Here is a 13,172-nt window from a genome sequence, read left to right on the forward strand (position 1 = left end):
CGAGGGCACTACGTTCATCCACCTCTGGCCTGCTAGCTCCCCTACCTCTATGGAAGCACAGTTCCCGTTCAGCCTAGTCAAGGCTGTTTGCTGCTCTGGCGCCCCAATGGTGGAACGAGCTCCCCCACGACGCCAGGACAGCGGAGTCACTGACCACCTTCCGGAGACACTTGAAACCCTACCTCTATAAGGAATACCTGGAATAGTATAAAGTAATCCTACCCCCCCATAAAAAAAAAGAAAAAGTGGTTGTCCCACTGGCTATCATAAGTTGAATGCACCAATTTGTAAGTCGCTCTGGATAAGAGCGTCTGCTAAATGATGTAAATGTAATGATGTAAATTATTTAAATCGTTATTTCCTAGGTTACAAGGTCAAACTCCCACGGCAGTGAAGGAGGGAGAGAGGGAGGGGCGGTACGGAAAGGCCAGACTCACGGTGACCGGTGACCGGTGGCGGTGCTGACATGCTAACTCAATCAGCGGCCAGTCGAGCCAGCCCTCAGCCCTGTGAACTGAACTGTAGCTATATGGCTCCTATTGCAGGCTGGTCATTTGAAAAGGTCCTGAGGACTTCAATATATGCCGTCCTCGGCGCTCACCATAAAAACAAAATGATGAAGGCACAGCACTGGGCTCAAACTCACAGAGCCAGAGCACGCTGCATAAACCACTGCGCCACGGGAGAGCACTTGATGATACTACATTTATTTTTTATTTAATTTTATGCTTTCCCCAAACCATAGCCCTAACCTTAACCACTCGGAATTAATACCTAAACTTAACCCTTTGAGTTGTGTCTGTTTTAACCCTGTAACCACACGGAATGAACCCTGTAATCACGCGGAATTAATGGTTCAAAAATCTACGTTCATCAAATTACGTCAAATCCCGAAGTGAAACTATGAGATCAAGTTGCCTCTTATAGGCCCCGTTCACACTCAAGTTGTACAACTGATGTACAACACATTTTACAAAATGGTTGTGAACAAAGATCTTCTCTGCACAAAACTAGTTACACAAGCATTGTGAAGAAACCGCCAATGGTTTTGTAAATATTTTTGTGCAGCCAAACTCTCCATTGTATCAAGCATTTCGCTACACCCGCAATAACATCTGCTAAATATGTGTATGTGACCAATAAAATGTGATTTGATTTGATTTGTATCACGGAAATATCCATTGTATCACAACCTTTGTGTCGAATGAGTTGTAGATCAGTTGTAAAACTTGAGTGTGTATGGGGCAATAGACATGAGAAAACTCAACAGTAGAATTGGTGTAGATGCTAAAACACAGCACAGGTTTTGATCTTAGTATGTTACTGTAATCATGACACTAACAAGTTCATATTATGAAATATTTATTGTAGATGATAAACCACGGCATAGGCATAGACTTTCAGATTGAGATGCTAAGTAAGTGTGTAAGTGTTATTAATAAACAAACAGTACATAGACACACACACAAACACACACACACACACAAACAGACATTTGACACACATAAATGCCACTCATAAACCCTCTGCCACAGTTTCTTTGCAGTAGAAAATATCTCAGAAAAACCACCTTCTACAAAGTGGTACTAAAGACCAGGGTCGGGTTTCCCGATAGCGATGAAACTTAAGCTAGCGAGCTAACCAATAATTGTAACGATGTATTTGAGAGACAACAAGTGCCTACTGTGCAAATGTATTTATGTTTTCAATAAAGATTTTGAGAGGAAATGTTGTCAACAATCCTTTGATTCTAAGCCAAGCCCACCTGTTTTGCTCCACGGTTGAGCACGCATTGCTTTTGTTGCTAAACAACCTACCCGTCTATTGTGGTGCTTTTCAAAATGTCAAGGTAGCACAGTTTGACATGCGGTGTAACAACATCTGTGTGTGTGTGTTTGACTGAATGAGAAGTTCCACGTCACCCTTCACCTCTCAGCACCAGTTCTGCCCCGCTCAATCAACACACACACACACACACACATACTCACATTATTTGATGGGTTAATAGTGACTCATTATATTGATTGTAAGTGATGGGGGGGGGCGGGTCAATGACCCAGAGGGATCACGCACTCACTTATGGTGAGGGAAGGACGGCTCATAGTAATGGCTGATGCCATTCCATTACAGTTTTTCTCAATTGCTTAAACACTAAAACCCATTGGCTGACAAAGTTCTCAGTTGCCTGGACTCATTTAGCTAATTATGCAGTCTGTTGTCAATACCTTAAACCATTTCACATGGTAAAACACAATTTGCAGATCTCACTTAGACTTTTCAGCAAAACTCTAAACACATTCTCATTCTCAAAACACATTCTGCACTCTAATGCACATGTCATCCATACTGGTAAACACAAGTGGCAACAGTCAAATACAAATAGAGAACACATGTCATTGATTGAACACAACCACTCAAAATTGATTTAACCTGTTTCAAATGATGCGACACAACCAATATAAGCCAGTTCAGAGAGCAAACAGGTTGTTGAAGGTGGGAAGGAGAAAGTCTGAGAATGGAAAGAAGAAACAATGTGAGAGGACGAGTGCATATGCGAGGTGGGCGACGAGGAGGAAGAGGAGGAGGAGGGCAAGAAAGAGGAAGAGGAGGACGAAGAGGAAGAGGACAAAGATTGGAAATATCTGATAGACCATGTTCTTGTCCATGGACTGACAATGAGGGAAGCAGGACTTAATGTGCAACCCAATTTGAGCCGATTTTCTGTGTCCACCATAGTAAGGACATTCAGAGAAGAGAACAGGTACAGTATACTACTGTATTTTTGTAATTGCAAATTTACTGTACTACACTATATGCAGCTGTTTCAATAGACATTTGTAAAGTTAATCACTGTATGTATTGTACTGCATGAATATGTTTTGTAACTGCACAACTACTTTTTGTAGAATTGCAAGGCTGACACATACCGTGTCCTCCATCGTATCAGGATGCGAATGAAACAAGTATACAGAGTACCTTTTGAGCGCAACTCACCAAGGGTGAAAGAACTGCGAGCTCAGTATGTGCAAGTAAGTGTACATTCAGAAACATTTACTGTAATCCAGATTGTCTACAGTACTAACACATACTATGTGAATGACATTACTCTTCAGTACATACAATGTATGTGAATCAGAAGTGCATACAGTAGGCCTAATTGTACTCTACAGCATAGCACTGTCTCTGTACGACTTACAAAATCCTACATTCAGTATATTGTATTTCTACACAGACAATATTTGACTTGGAATCCTTGGACAGACCCCATGAGTTCATCTTTGTCAATGAAGCAGGCTTCAATCTAACAAAGAGGAGAAGGAGAGGCCGAAACATGATTGGACAGAGGGCCATTGTTGAAGTCCCTGGTCAATGAGGTGGCAATGTCACAATCTGTGCTGCTATCAGCAACCATGGTGTTCTACATCACCATGTTACACTCGGGCCATATAACACCCAACACCTTCTAAGATGTATTGCCAATCTAAGAGATATTTTATTTGAGCAGCAGGTTCAAGAGCAGCAGGGTCAAGAGCTAAATGAGAATCCCATTCCCACCTATGTGATAGTGTGGGACAATGTCAGTTTCCACCGAGCTGCTCAGGTAAGGGAATGGTTTAACATCAATGGGCAGTTTATGAACTTGTACCTCCCTCCATACTCGCCTTTCCTGAATCCGATTGAGGAGATGGAAAGTATATGATAGACAACCCTACACTAGAGTAACTCTACTGCAAGCCATGGATTTAGCCTGTGGTGATATAGGTGAGGAATCATGTCAGGGCTGGATACGGCACACTAGAGGCTTCTTTCCCCATTGCCTCAGGAGGGACAATATTGCTTGTGATGTCGACAAAGTGCTCTGGCCTGACCCAGCCCAAAGACAAGAAGAAGCACATTGATCACATGTTTACTCCTTTGATTTTTGTCCCTTTTAGTATTGTATACTGTAGTACAGTGCATTGTAGGCTGTATACTGTACAATGGACAAATTGTATGGCCCTGAACATTGTGCTTTCCATTTGTTAACAGTACTGACTGCTCAATAGATTTTGACTGGTTGCAGGTTCATATCAACAAAGAACAAGAATTACAGTATCACAGAGACAAAGGACAAGTTTGTGAGATGCAGGGTACAGTACTGTAAAAATAGGGGTACAAGGAGGAGGAAGAACAAAAAACAAAATTGCAAAGAACAAAGCAGAGTAGTAATTTCTGATCAATTTTGAGCTACTATGACAGAACATGTTTTCGTTCATCAAAAGAAAATTCTCCCTGAGAACTGTATGTTTTGAACAATGTGTTTTCTATTTTTCGGTGTATTGTTTACTGACTGCTTGAGAGTGTATATCATTTTGATCACTTTGTTTATGATTTGAGAGCAGTGTTTGATTTTGAACACAGGTGAAACTGTTTTGAGGCGAATGTTTCATTTTGCGAGAGGAGTCAGAGGTTTTGTAAATAGTGCTTGAAGATGAGGTTTTGTGTTTAATGTTTTCAGAAAATGGAGCAAGGTTTCAGAAATTGTGTTTTAGCAATTGAGAAAAACTGTAATTCCGTTCAAGCCATTTCCAGGAGCCTGTCCACCAATTTAAAGTGCCACCAGCCACAACTTAAACACACACATGCAGACACACACACCCACAAGTACCATGCTCTACCAACTGAGCCACACAGGACCACATGTATCTATGTCCAGATCTTTCCATCCAACTCTCTGAAGTGTGACCTCTCTGTGAACCTGCCCCTTGTTACAGCAGTCATTTGGCCAACAGAACGCACTACATCAGGCACACTATATTGTGACACATAGCGACTCTAGCCTGGTGGCAGATCTGTTTGCGCTGTCTTGTCAACTCCTATTCTCATTGTCACACCAAACATTGATGATAGGAGTTGGCAAGCAAGCACAAACAGATATAGGACCAGGCTCTATGACAAAAGCAAAAAACAAAAATCACCCTATTCCCTACTTAGTGCACTACTTTTGAGGGATCTGATCAAAAATAGCGCACTATATAGGGAATAGGGTGCCATTTGGGATGCAGACATGATTGTTTGGATGGGAATAACTGTTCCAATACTGAAGCTCTGTAATACGTTACTGTGTTTGGACAGTGAGATATATACCAAAGTTAATAAAGGGTGGGTGACCGTGCTATCACCTCTCTGAGTTCATACAGACACCACTCGGACAAGACTCTCTGTCCATGTGCCATCAATTACACACACACACAGAGAGAGAGAGAGAGAGAGAGAGAGAGAGAGAGAGAGAGAGAGAGAGAGAGAGAGAGAGGAGAGAGAGGAGAGAGAGAGAGAGAGAGAGAGAGAGAGAGAGAGAGGAGAGAGAGAGAGAGAGAGAGAGAGAGAGAGAGAGAGAGAGAGAGAGAGAGAGAGAGAGAGAGAGAGAGAGAGAGAGAGAGAGAGAGAGAGAGAGAGAGAGATGAGAGAGAGAGAGAGAGAGAGAGAGAGAGAGAGAGAGAGAGAGAGAGAGAGAGAGAGAGAGAGAGAGAGAGAGAGAGAGAGAGAGAGAGAGAGAGAGAGAGAGAGAGAGAGAGAGAGAGAGAGAGAGAGAGAGAGAGAGAGAGAGAGAGAGAGAGAGAGAGAGAGAGAGAGAGAGAGAGAGAGAGAGAGAGAGAGAGAGAGAGAGAGAGCACACACAAAGGTTTAGTACACACATCACAGATCAGCAACACACCCCTCACACTGTAAAACCGGATAAGTTCTGGCTACATTTTGAGGAAGCCAATTACCTAAAAAAGTAAAAAACCAAGAAACTTAAAATAGTGAGCAGTACTACCTTCATATGAGTAATACAAATGTAAGGTATACTATAAAGTTAACGCCTCCACTAAGCCACGCCACCAATAATTTCCCAGTGTGCCTTGCCTTTTCGATTGAATTGTATAGTTACCACCCATGACTGTATTTGTTAGTGACAGAGACATTGTTGTTGAATTCATCCATTTTCAGTCCAGTGGCCTTCCCCAACTGAGTTCCTAGGCGAATATTATCATTATAATTGAGGCGAATATTATCATTATAATTGAATCATTACATATATCATAAGGTCTTATACAGTGGCCTGAAACTCATAGTTTACAGGCCACATCAGGCCTGTAAGTAGGGTTGCAAAATTCAACAAACTTTCCCAAAAGAAATTCCAGTAATCTTCCAACCAGGATTTCTGGAAAACCTGGGAAATCTACCAGAATTTTGCAACCCTAAGTGTAAATGACATTATGCTGGCTTGCAAAATGATGTGTAATTCCTATTGAAATCTAGCCTGCACTATTTAACAGTTAAGATTTGTAATGACCCGCAACCTGCATTTATAGTGACTTCAAGGGTTAAGAAATATTTCAGTAACGGGTGCAAAAATTCAATGATTGGATTAGTTTTGGAAAAAAAAATAAAAAATTGTGTAGCATAACATTGAATTAATCAATCACTCAATGTACATGCAAAAACACAGATATTAAAAACAATTCCAAAAAATCTACCTGCAGTAGGAAATGCTGGGAAAAAAGTTAATTTGTTATCATACTGTATCTTTAAAAAATGTAGTTGGTGTGACTTCTCATTTAGTTTTGAGCCAGTACCACATAAACATTTTAAGTAATAAGGACTTTTCATTGACTTTGAGTACAACTTACTAGAAGTATTTGAGTTAAAAATGCCTTGGGGTTTACAGTGATGTCCTCAACATCCATCATCTGCCTGTCAAGACCAGGGAGAGGATGAGACAGCATGAGCTAGAACGAAAAATAGGATGAAAGTCAAAATAAAAAATAACAAAATTAACTGAAAATACTGATAAGACAGAAAACTAATCTTAACCAACATTTAGTAGTGATGGATATGTCCCTTGATAATTATCAAACAAATATGAGCATGTAGGCCAATGTTTTTGTTTTGTTATCTCATCATTATTGAACCACAATAAGCTCCACAAGGATGAAAGCATCCTGCCAAAAGACAAAAGTATCCTGCCAAAATCATCATAAAATAGTGTGGCTATTACTGCATCCTCATCACAGTGATTCCTGGCCTATTTGTAGGAGGCTGGGAGCTGTCTTTTCAGCACCACACACACACACACACACACACACACACACACACACACACACACACACACACACACACACACTATTATCATGACTCATGAATCGGGTTTACAGACACCTGTGTTCATTAGAGCACTTCAGGTGGTTGTCACTGACTGGTTCATGAATACTGACCGCCTGGCTGCCATTCGCTTGGAGAGTCGGCTTTCTATAGATGGATTTCAGCACCATGGACAGCTCTCATCCGCGTCCATAGTGGCTGACTGGCTGTCGACCATAAACATAAAATATAAATAAATATAAATGCTATACTGAAACTCTAAAGGCATAGGAAATCTCACACCCAAAACCGTGAAAGCACTATAAAGGATGTTTTCCAAGCAGGCTACTCGTGAATGTTGCATACAATTACCGAATAGAGATGGCAAGGGCACACTGAAACATAGGCCTAGGCTCTATTTTAATAGCTATTGTCCAACCAGTCGGTGAAGTGTAAAACACAACTACAGGGTCGGAGCTTCCTCCAGGCCACATGGTCATATTTGAGGTATAAATTGTGTGATAAAAAGAGAGCAGCTGTCGTAATTCTGTGTCAACGCCATTGTCGAGTTTACGACTGATAAAAGACCGCCTTCGCAACAGCAGGCGAATAATGAGCAAACAGTGCCAAATGATACGGGGGGAAAGGCCCTTCCTGCGGATTAGGCATGGAAGCCACCGGTGCCCTATTAACATTATTGAAATGTACTCAATGTGGAGTGGAGTGGCCATGGCGGAACACCTGGCACCGAGTGGCCGCTACACCGCATGCGCAGCACAATACTGAAAAAAGACCACCACCTGCGTGCGGTGCGGTACGGGATGATGCATGAATAGGAAAAGAGTAGCAGCTATTGTAGTCTTTGCAATATACTAGTCTAGCCTAGCCTAGCATAGCACTAAAATAAAATATCTAAATCATTTTACAGAAAGAATTAACATGTAAAGCTGGCTGATATTTGCTTGGATATAATAGCCTATTTCTGGTGATATTGTGAAGCCTGTGGAAGGAAAGTTATGACACCTCAAGGCCTGGCTCTTTCTCCATTCCACAACCGATTTAAAACTCCTAAATTGTGGAAAAAGCAACCAAACACACACACATGCAAGAACTTAGGGTGCGAGGCCATATGCTTCTTATCCTGCTTGAGCCTTCTGGTAATAAAGCAGAGGATATCCTTGAATCTGCCATCCGTTACCATGACGATCGACGACCGTATGGGACCAAACTGCATCTATTTAGGCAAAATCAACAGATTGGGGGAAGATCCCCGTCAGCCTACCTTGCATTCATCCATGCATGTTCTCACTGAATATGCATCCGTTTCATATTTCTGAGTCATAAGCTCAAATTCCTCATATTTCTCCAGGGCGTGTTGGTCATAGCGCTGGTACGCCTGGACGCACAGGCTGCACTTCGCCATATCGCCATCAATAAGCACGTCAAGACTGCAGTTCAAATTGTCCGGACTCGTAGACCCGTAAAACAAATCCAAAAGAGAATAAGAATTACAAAAGGAAAGGTATAAATCACTTATATTTACAGTCCGGGTCCCTTCTTTTTCCGAAAGGTCCTTGCACAAATGGTCGGCGTCATCAAAAGTAAAGCAGTTTTTAGATAAACTATCGTGGTGGCAAGTTTCAAGTCGCCACAAAGGTTTGGTAGAATTCCCTATAAAAATAGCATATTCGTTTTCTCTGAGGCTGCTGTGTGCTAAATGGAGGTTGGATGATGGGATGTGGTTTGCAGATGGGTAAGCTCCCATGTCCGTCAATGCAAACTTATCACGGGTCCTTGTCAATTTCGCCTCGGCGCAGAACCACAAGTGATCAGAGAGCAGAATGGTTAGAAACAAGAGCGAAGCCAAAGACAGTCGCCATCTCTGGGCCCTCTCTGAATCGGTAAATGGCTTTTCGTTCTCGCGGGGTTCTAGCCAGATTTTGAAGCCGTCTTCTTGCTGCAGACTCGTCCAAGCACCCCTGGTCATATTTTGGGAACGCGCTTCTTCACCGGCCGACTCCACCGTGGGGGCTTCTCTGCCACAACATTCATTGACTTGTGGTCTAATTTGCGTTTTTCGCCTCTTAAATGTTGGGTCGTAGGTGGTGCTGCTGGTTGAACTCCGCGATTATCTGTAATTCACATTCAATTAATGTGTTGGAGGAGATTAAGCCGTGCATTGATGGGACCGCGTTCTCCATGGCTCTCCGATGAAGATGAAGATGCTAGTTTTCTGTAGCAACATGTCTCGCTTCCCCCTCCTCTCCTCTAGCCTGCGCTCAGCACTGGTCCTTTGCGTAGACCCGTTTTACGGCAACCTTCATTTACGTTCGCCTTGAACGTGGTGGCTCTGGGATGAGTGGTGGGTTCTATGTCAGCCCAGTGAATTTCGCTTCCGTGTCTGCTAGGCAAAATACCTGAGATGTTGTCTTTTGATGTCCACTGTCATCTTGGTCCTGGGTTAGTTGTCGCCATCATGTTCTTCTTGGAACACTTTTTGGAGGTGCTATGTCGTACGCGACTTTTGAATTCTGACGCACTTGAAGGGTCTGTTTTCAGAATGTGCAGCATCAGTAGCCATCCAGCTACTCTGAAAGCTAAAACAGAGTCTAGAAAATAGTGAGGACTCGAGAGACAGGAGAGTCTGCTCAACAAGTAGCCTAATGGATAACAAAATTGAATATTAAATATTTAGCATCAGTCACAAAACGCAGCCATAGTGTTCGAGTGAGAGCTGTCTATGATCCTGAAACCAGGAATTATTTCATTTCTATAAGGGTTCCCCCACTAGAGTTGAATGCAACAAAAAAAATACAGATTCAAACTTAGCACCTAGTGTAAATGCTTAGTTGATCTGGCCCATAAGGGTTGATGTGTGTTATGTATGTATAGCATGCATGCATTATTTTTTAATTATTACTGAATTATGGCCATGTAAATACTTCCATCAAGGTCAAAAGAAAGAAAAATACACACTCCTTTCTTTTGCTTTGTATGTCAGGTTCATCAGGTGCAAGTCCTTATAAAATCATTATAACATTTATATAACAACATTATAGCATGTAATCATGGCATAAAATATCCAGGTTGTTGTCATGTTCTAGCACATAGATAGAGCAGTCAGTCATTCAGGGTGATATGGGTTCAGGATTGTATCCAAGGCAACGATCATTGTGTGGTTTGTTTGGCTGTGGACCTGTCTTTTCAGAGTGATCTAATGTTTTTTTGGTGTGTGTTTGTTTCTCTTTTATCCCACAGGCTTATCTTCCAACAGCCCTTCAAAGACAAAACAAATAATATAGCCTATACACTACAATAAGACCAAAGATACATTTGAAATACACCATTTAAAAACCAAACAAAAGTTTTTAGTTCTCATTTACACAGTTAAATAACTGACACTCCAGAGTGGTATAGTTTGCGTAAAACAGGTGAATAGCTTGATGAGCTTTGGTAAAGATTCCTGGCAACAAAACTCCTTGAACTAATTTCAGCACCAGGCGCTGTCCAGCATTGCACAGATAGGTGGTGAACTGTACTCGCTCTCTTCCTTCTCTCCTGTAGAATAATTCTTAGTTCCTCCTCCATTCTCCATACAAATCTCCTTCACAGCTTTGTAAATACCCAGTCGACCCAAAGTAAAGCATGAGAGAAGGTCAGTGGAAAGAAACAACCCATCATGCATTTGGAAGTCTTCCGCATCACTTTCTGTCCTTGCTATCGATGACTGCAATCTATAGGCAATTGGCCACAGACGAGAAACTGAACTGAGGTCAGGGGTCATATTTATAAAGCATCTCAGAGTGGGAGTGCCGATCTAGGATCCGGTCTCCCTTGTCCATGTGATCTTATTCATTATGATCCAAAAGTTAAAACTGAAGCTACATCAGCACTCCCACTAATATGGGCCCATTTGTCTGAGAGCTAGCTGGTCTGAGAGCTGTGCTACAGTAGAGTGTAGTGTAGATGGTGCAGAAAGATAATCTGATCAGAGGTTTGCTGTAGAGGCAATGGAGCAAAAAAATTGTTTATTTCTGTCTGTCTGTCTGTCTGACTTCTTTAATTTCCTTCTTTACACATACACACACACACACACACACACACACACACACACACACACACACACACACACACACACACACACACACACACACACACACACACACACACACACACACACAAACACACACACAGACAAACATGCAGAAATTAATATAAACACTCAGAAACCCAAATAAACCACAGAAACACAATCAAACACTCATACTGTATATACACAAATACAATGGCCACATGCATACACACATACAGTATGCACGCAAACACAATGACACAATGACACGCAAACACACTTGACATGGCAGGTGGGCCCCGTGTAGCTCAGTTGGTAGAGCATGGCGCTTGCAACACCAGGGTTGTGGGTTCGTTTCCCACAGGGGGCCAGTATGAAAAATGTATCCACTCACTAACTGTAAGTCGCTCTGGATAAGAGCGTCTGCTAAATTACTAAAATGTAAATGTAAACAGGAGGGACGGATTGAAGATTTTCAGGATTTACACAGAATTGGTTATGCAAACATAGATGCATTCCAGGAAACAATTATTGATAATAAAGCATGCACATGCACATGCACATGCACGCACACACGCACACACACACACACACACATACACATACACACACGTGCTATGGAGTAGACAGGCTGGCTATTAATTAATTGCTTCTAAGAAACACCTGCCATTGGTAGTTTGTTGCGTGGTGCCTTTTTGAGATATCATGTACTGGTGTTGGATAATTTTTGCTACCTTGTCTTTTTTTTTGCTCTCATTAAAAGCATCATAAATTAGTAAGTATCAGTTCTGAATCAAGTATGGGGTATAGTGGGGGTAAATGTTTTCTAATGATCAAGTTTTTGGTGGTGTTCCTCCCAACTACATTGCAGGCGTTGCATTGCATCAACCAATGTTTGTGACCACGTCATTGACTGCACAGTTGGGCATCAGATTGCTATTTCATATGATGTGGTTATCTGATATGTTAAACACCTACCCAAGCATTGTGAGATCTGGCAGACAAATGCGACCTTTGTTTACAGTGCATGTAGACTGCTTGTGTATTACATGGGCAGGTGTACTTTTGACTTACAGTTGAAGTCGGAAGTTTACAACACTTAGGTTGGAGTCATTAAAACTCGTTTTTCAACCACTCCACACATTTCTTGTTAACAAACTATAGTTTTGGCAAATCAGTTAGGACATCTACTTTGTGCATGACACAAGTAATTTTTCCAACAATTCTTTACAGACAGATTATTTCACTTATAATTCACTGTATCACAAATCCAGTGGGTCAGAAGTTTACATACAGTGGGGAAAAAAAGTATTTAGTCAGCCACCAATTGTGCAAGTTCTCCCACTTAAAAAGATGAGAGAGGCCTGTAATTTTCATCATAGGTACACGTCAACTATGACAGACAAAATGAGAATTTTTTTTCCAGAAGATCACATTGTAGGATTTTTAATGAATTTATTTGCAAATTATGGTGGAAAATAAGTATTTGGTCAATAACAAAAGTTTCTCAATACTTTGTTATATACCCTTTGTTGGCAATGACACAGGTCACACATTTTCTGTAAGTCTTCACAAGGTTTTCACACACTGTTGCTGGTATTTTGGCCCATTCCTCCATGCAGATCTCCTCTAGAGCAGTGATGTTTTGGGGCTGTCGCTGGGCAACACAGACTTTCAACTCCCTCCAAAGATTTTCTATGGGGTTGAGATCTGGAGACTGGCTAGGCCACTCCAGGACCTTGAAATGCTTCTTACGAAGCCACTCCTTCGTTGCCCGGGCGGTGTGTTTGGGATCATTGTCATGCTGAAAGACCCAGCCACGTTTCATCTTCAATGCCCTTGCTGATGGAAGGAGGTTTTCACTCAAAATCTCACGATACATGGCCCCATTCATTCTTTCCTTTACACGGATCAGTCGTCCTGGTCCCTTTGCAGAAAAACAGCCCCAAAGCATGATGTTTCCACCCCCATGCTTCACAGTAGGTATGGTGTTCTT

At 41.8% G+C, this 13,172-nt stretch overlaps 1 protein-coding gene across 1 annotated transcript in view; it reads right to left on the reverse strand.

The window, feature by feature from the left end:
• nalf1a (NALCN channel auxiliary factor 1a) overlaps window positions 1-9,091 on the reverse strand; it is a gene marked incomplete at both ends in the record, with an annotated part of 59,990 nt that extends 50,899 nt beyond the window's left edge. Inside the window, one exon of the mRNA XM_084155230.1 lies at window positions 8,387-9,091. Within this exon, the coding sequence (XP_084011356.1) occupies window positions 8,387-9,091 (705 nt within the window). The remainder of the gene's footprint in view (window positions 1-8,386) is intronic.
• Window positions 9,092-13,172: the final 4,081 nt, after the last annotated feature.

The sequence above is a fragment of the Coregonus lavaretus genome (genome assembly GCF_964263955.1).
Source record: "Coregonus lavaretus genome assembly, chromosome: 38".
NCBI classification, from domain to species: domain Eukaryota; kingdom Metazoa; phylum Chordata; class Actinopteri; order Salmoniformes; family Salmonidae; genus Coregonus; species Coregonus lavaretus.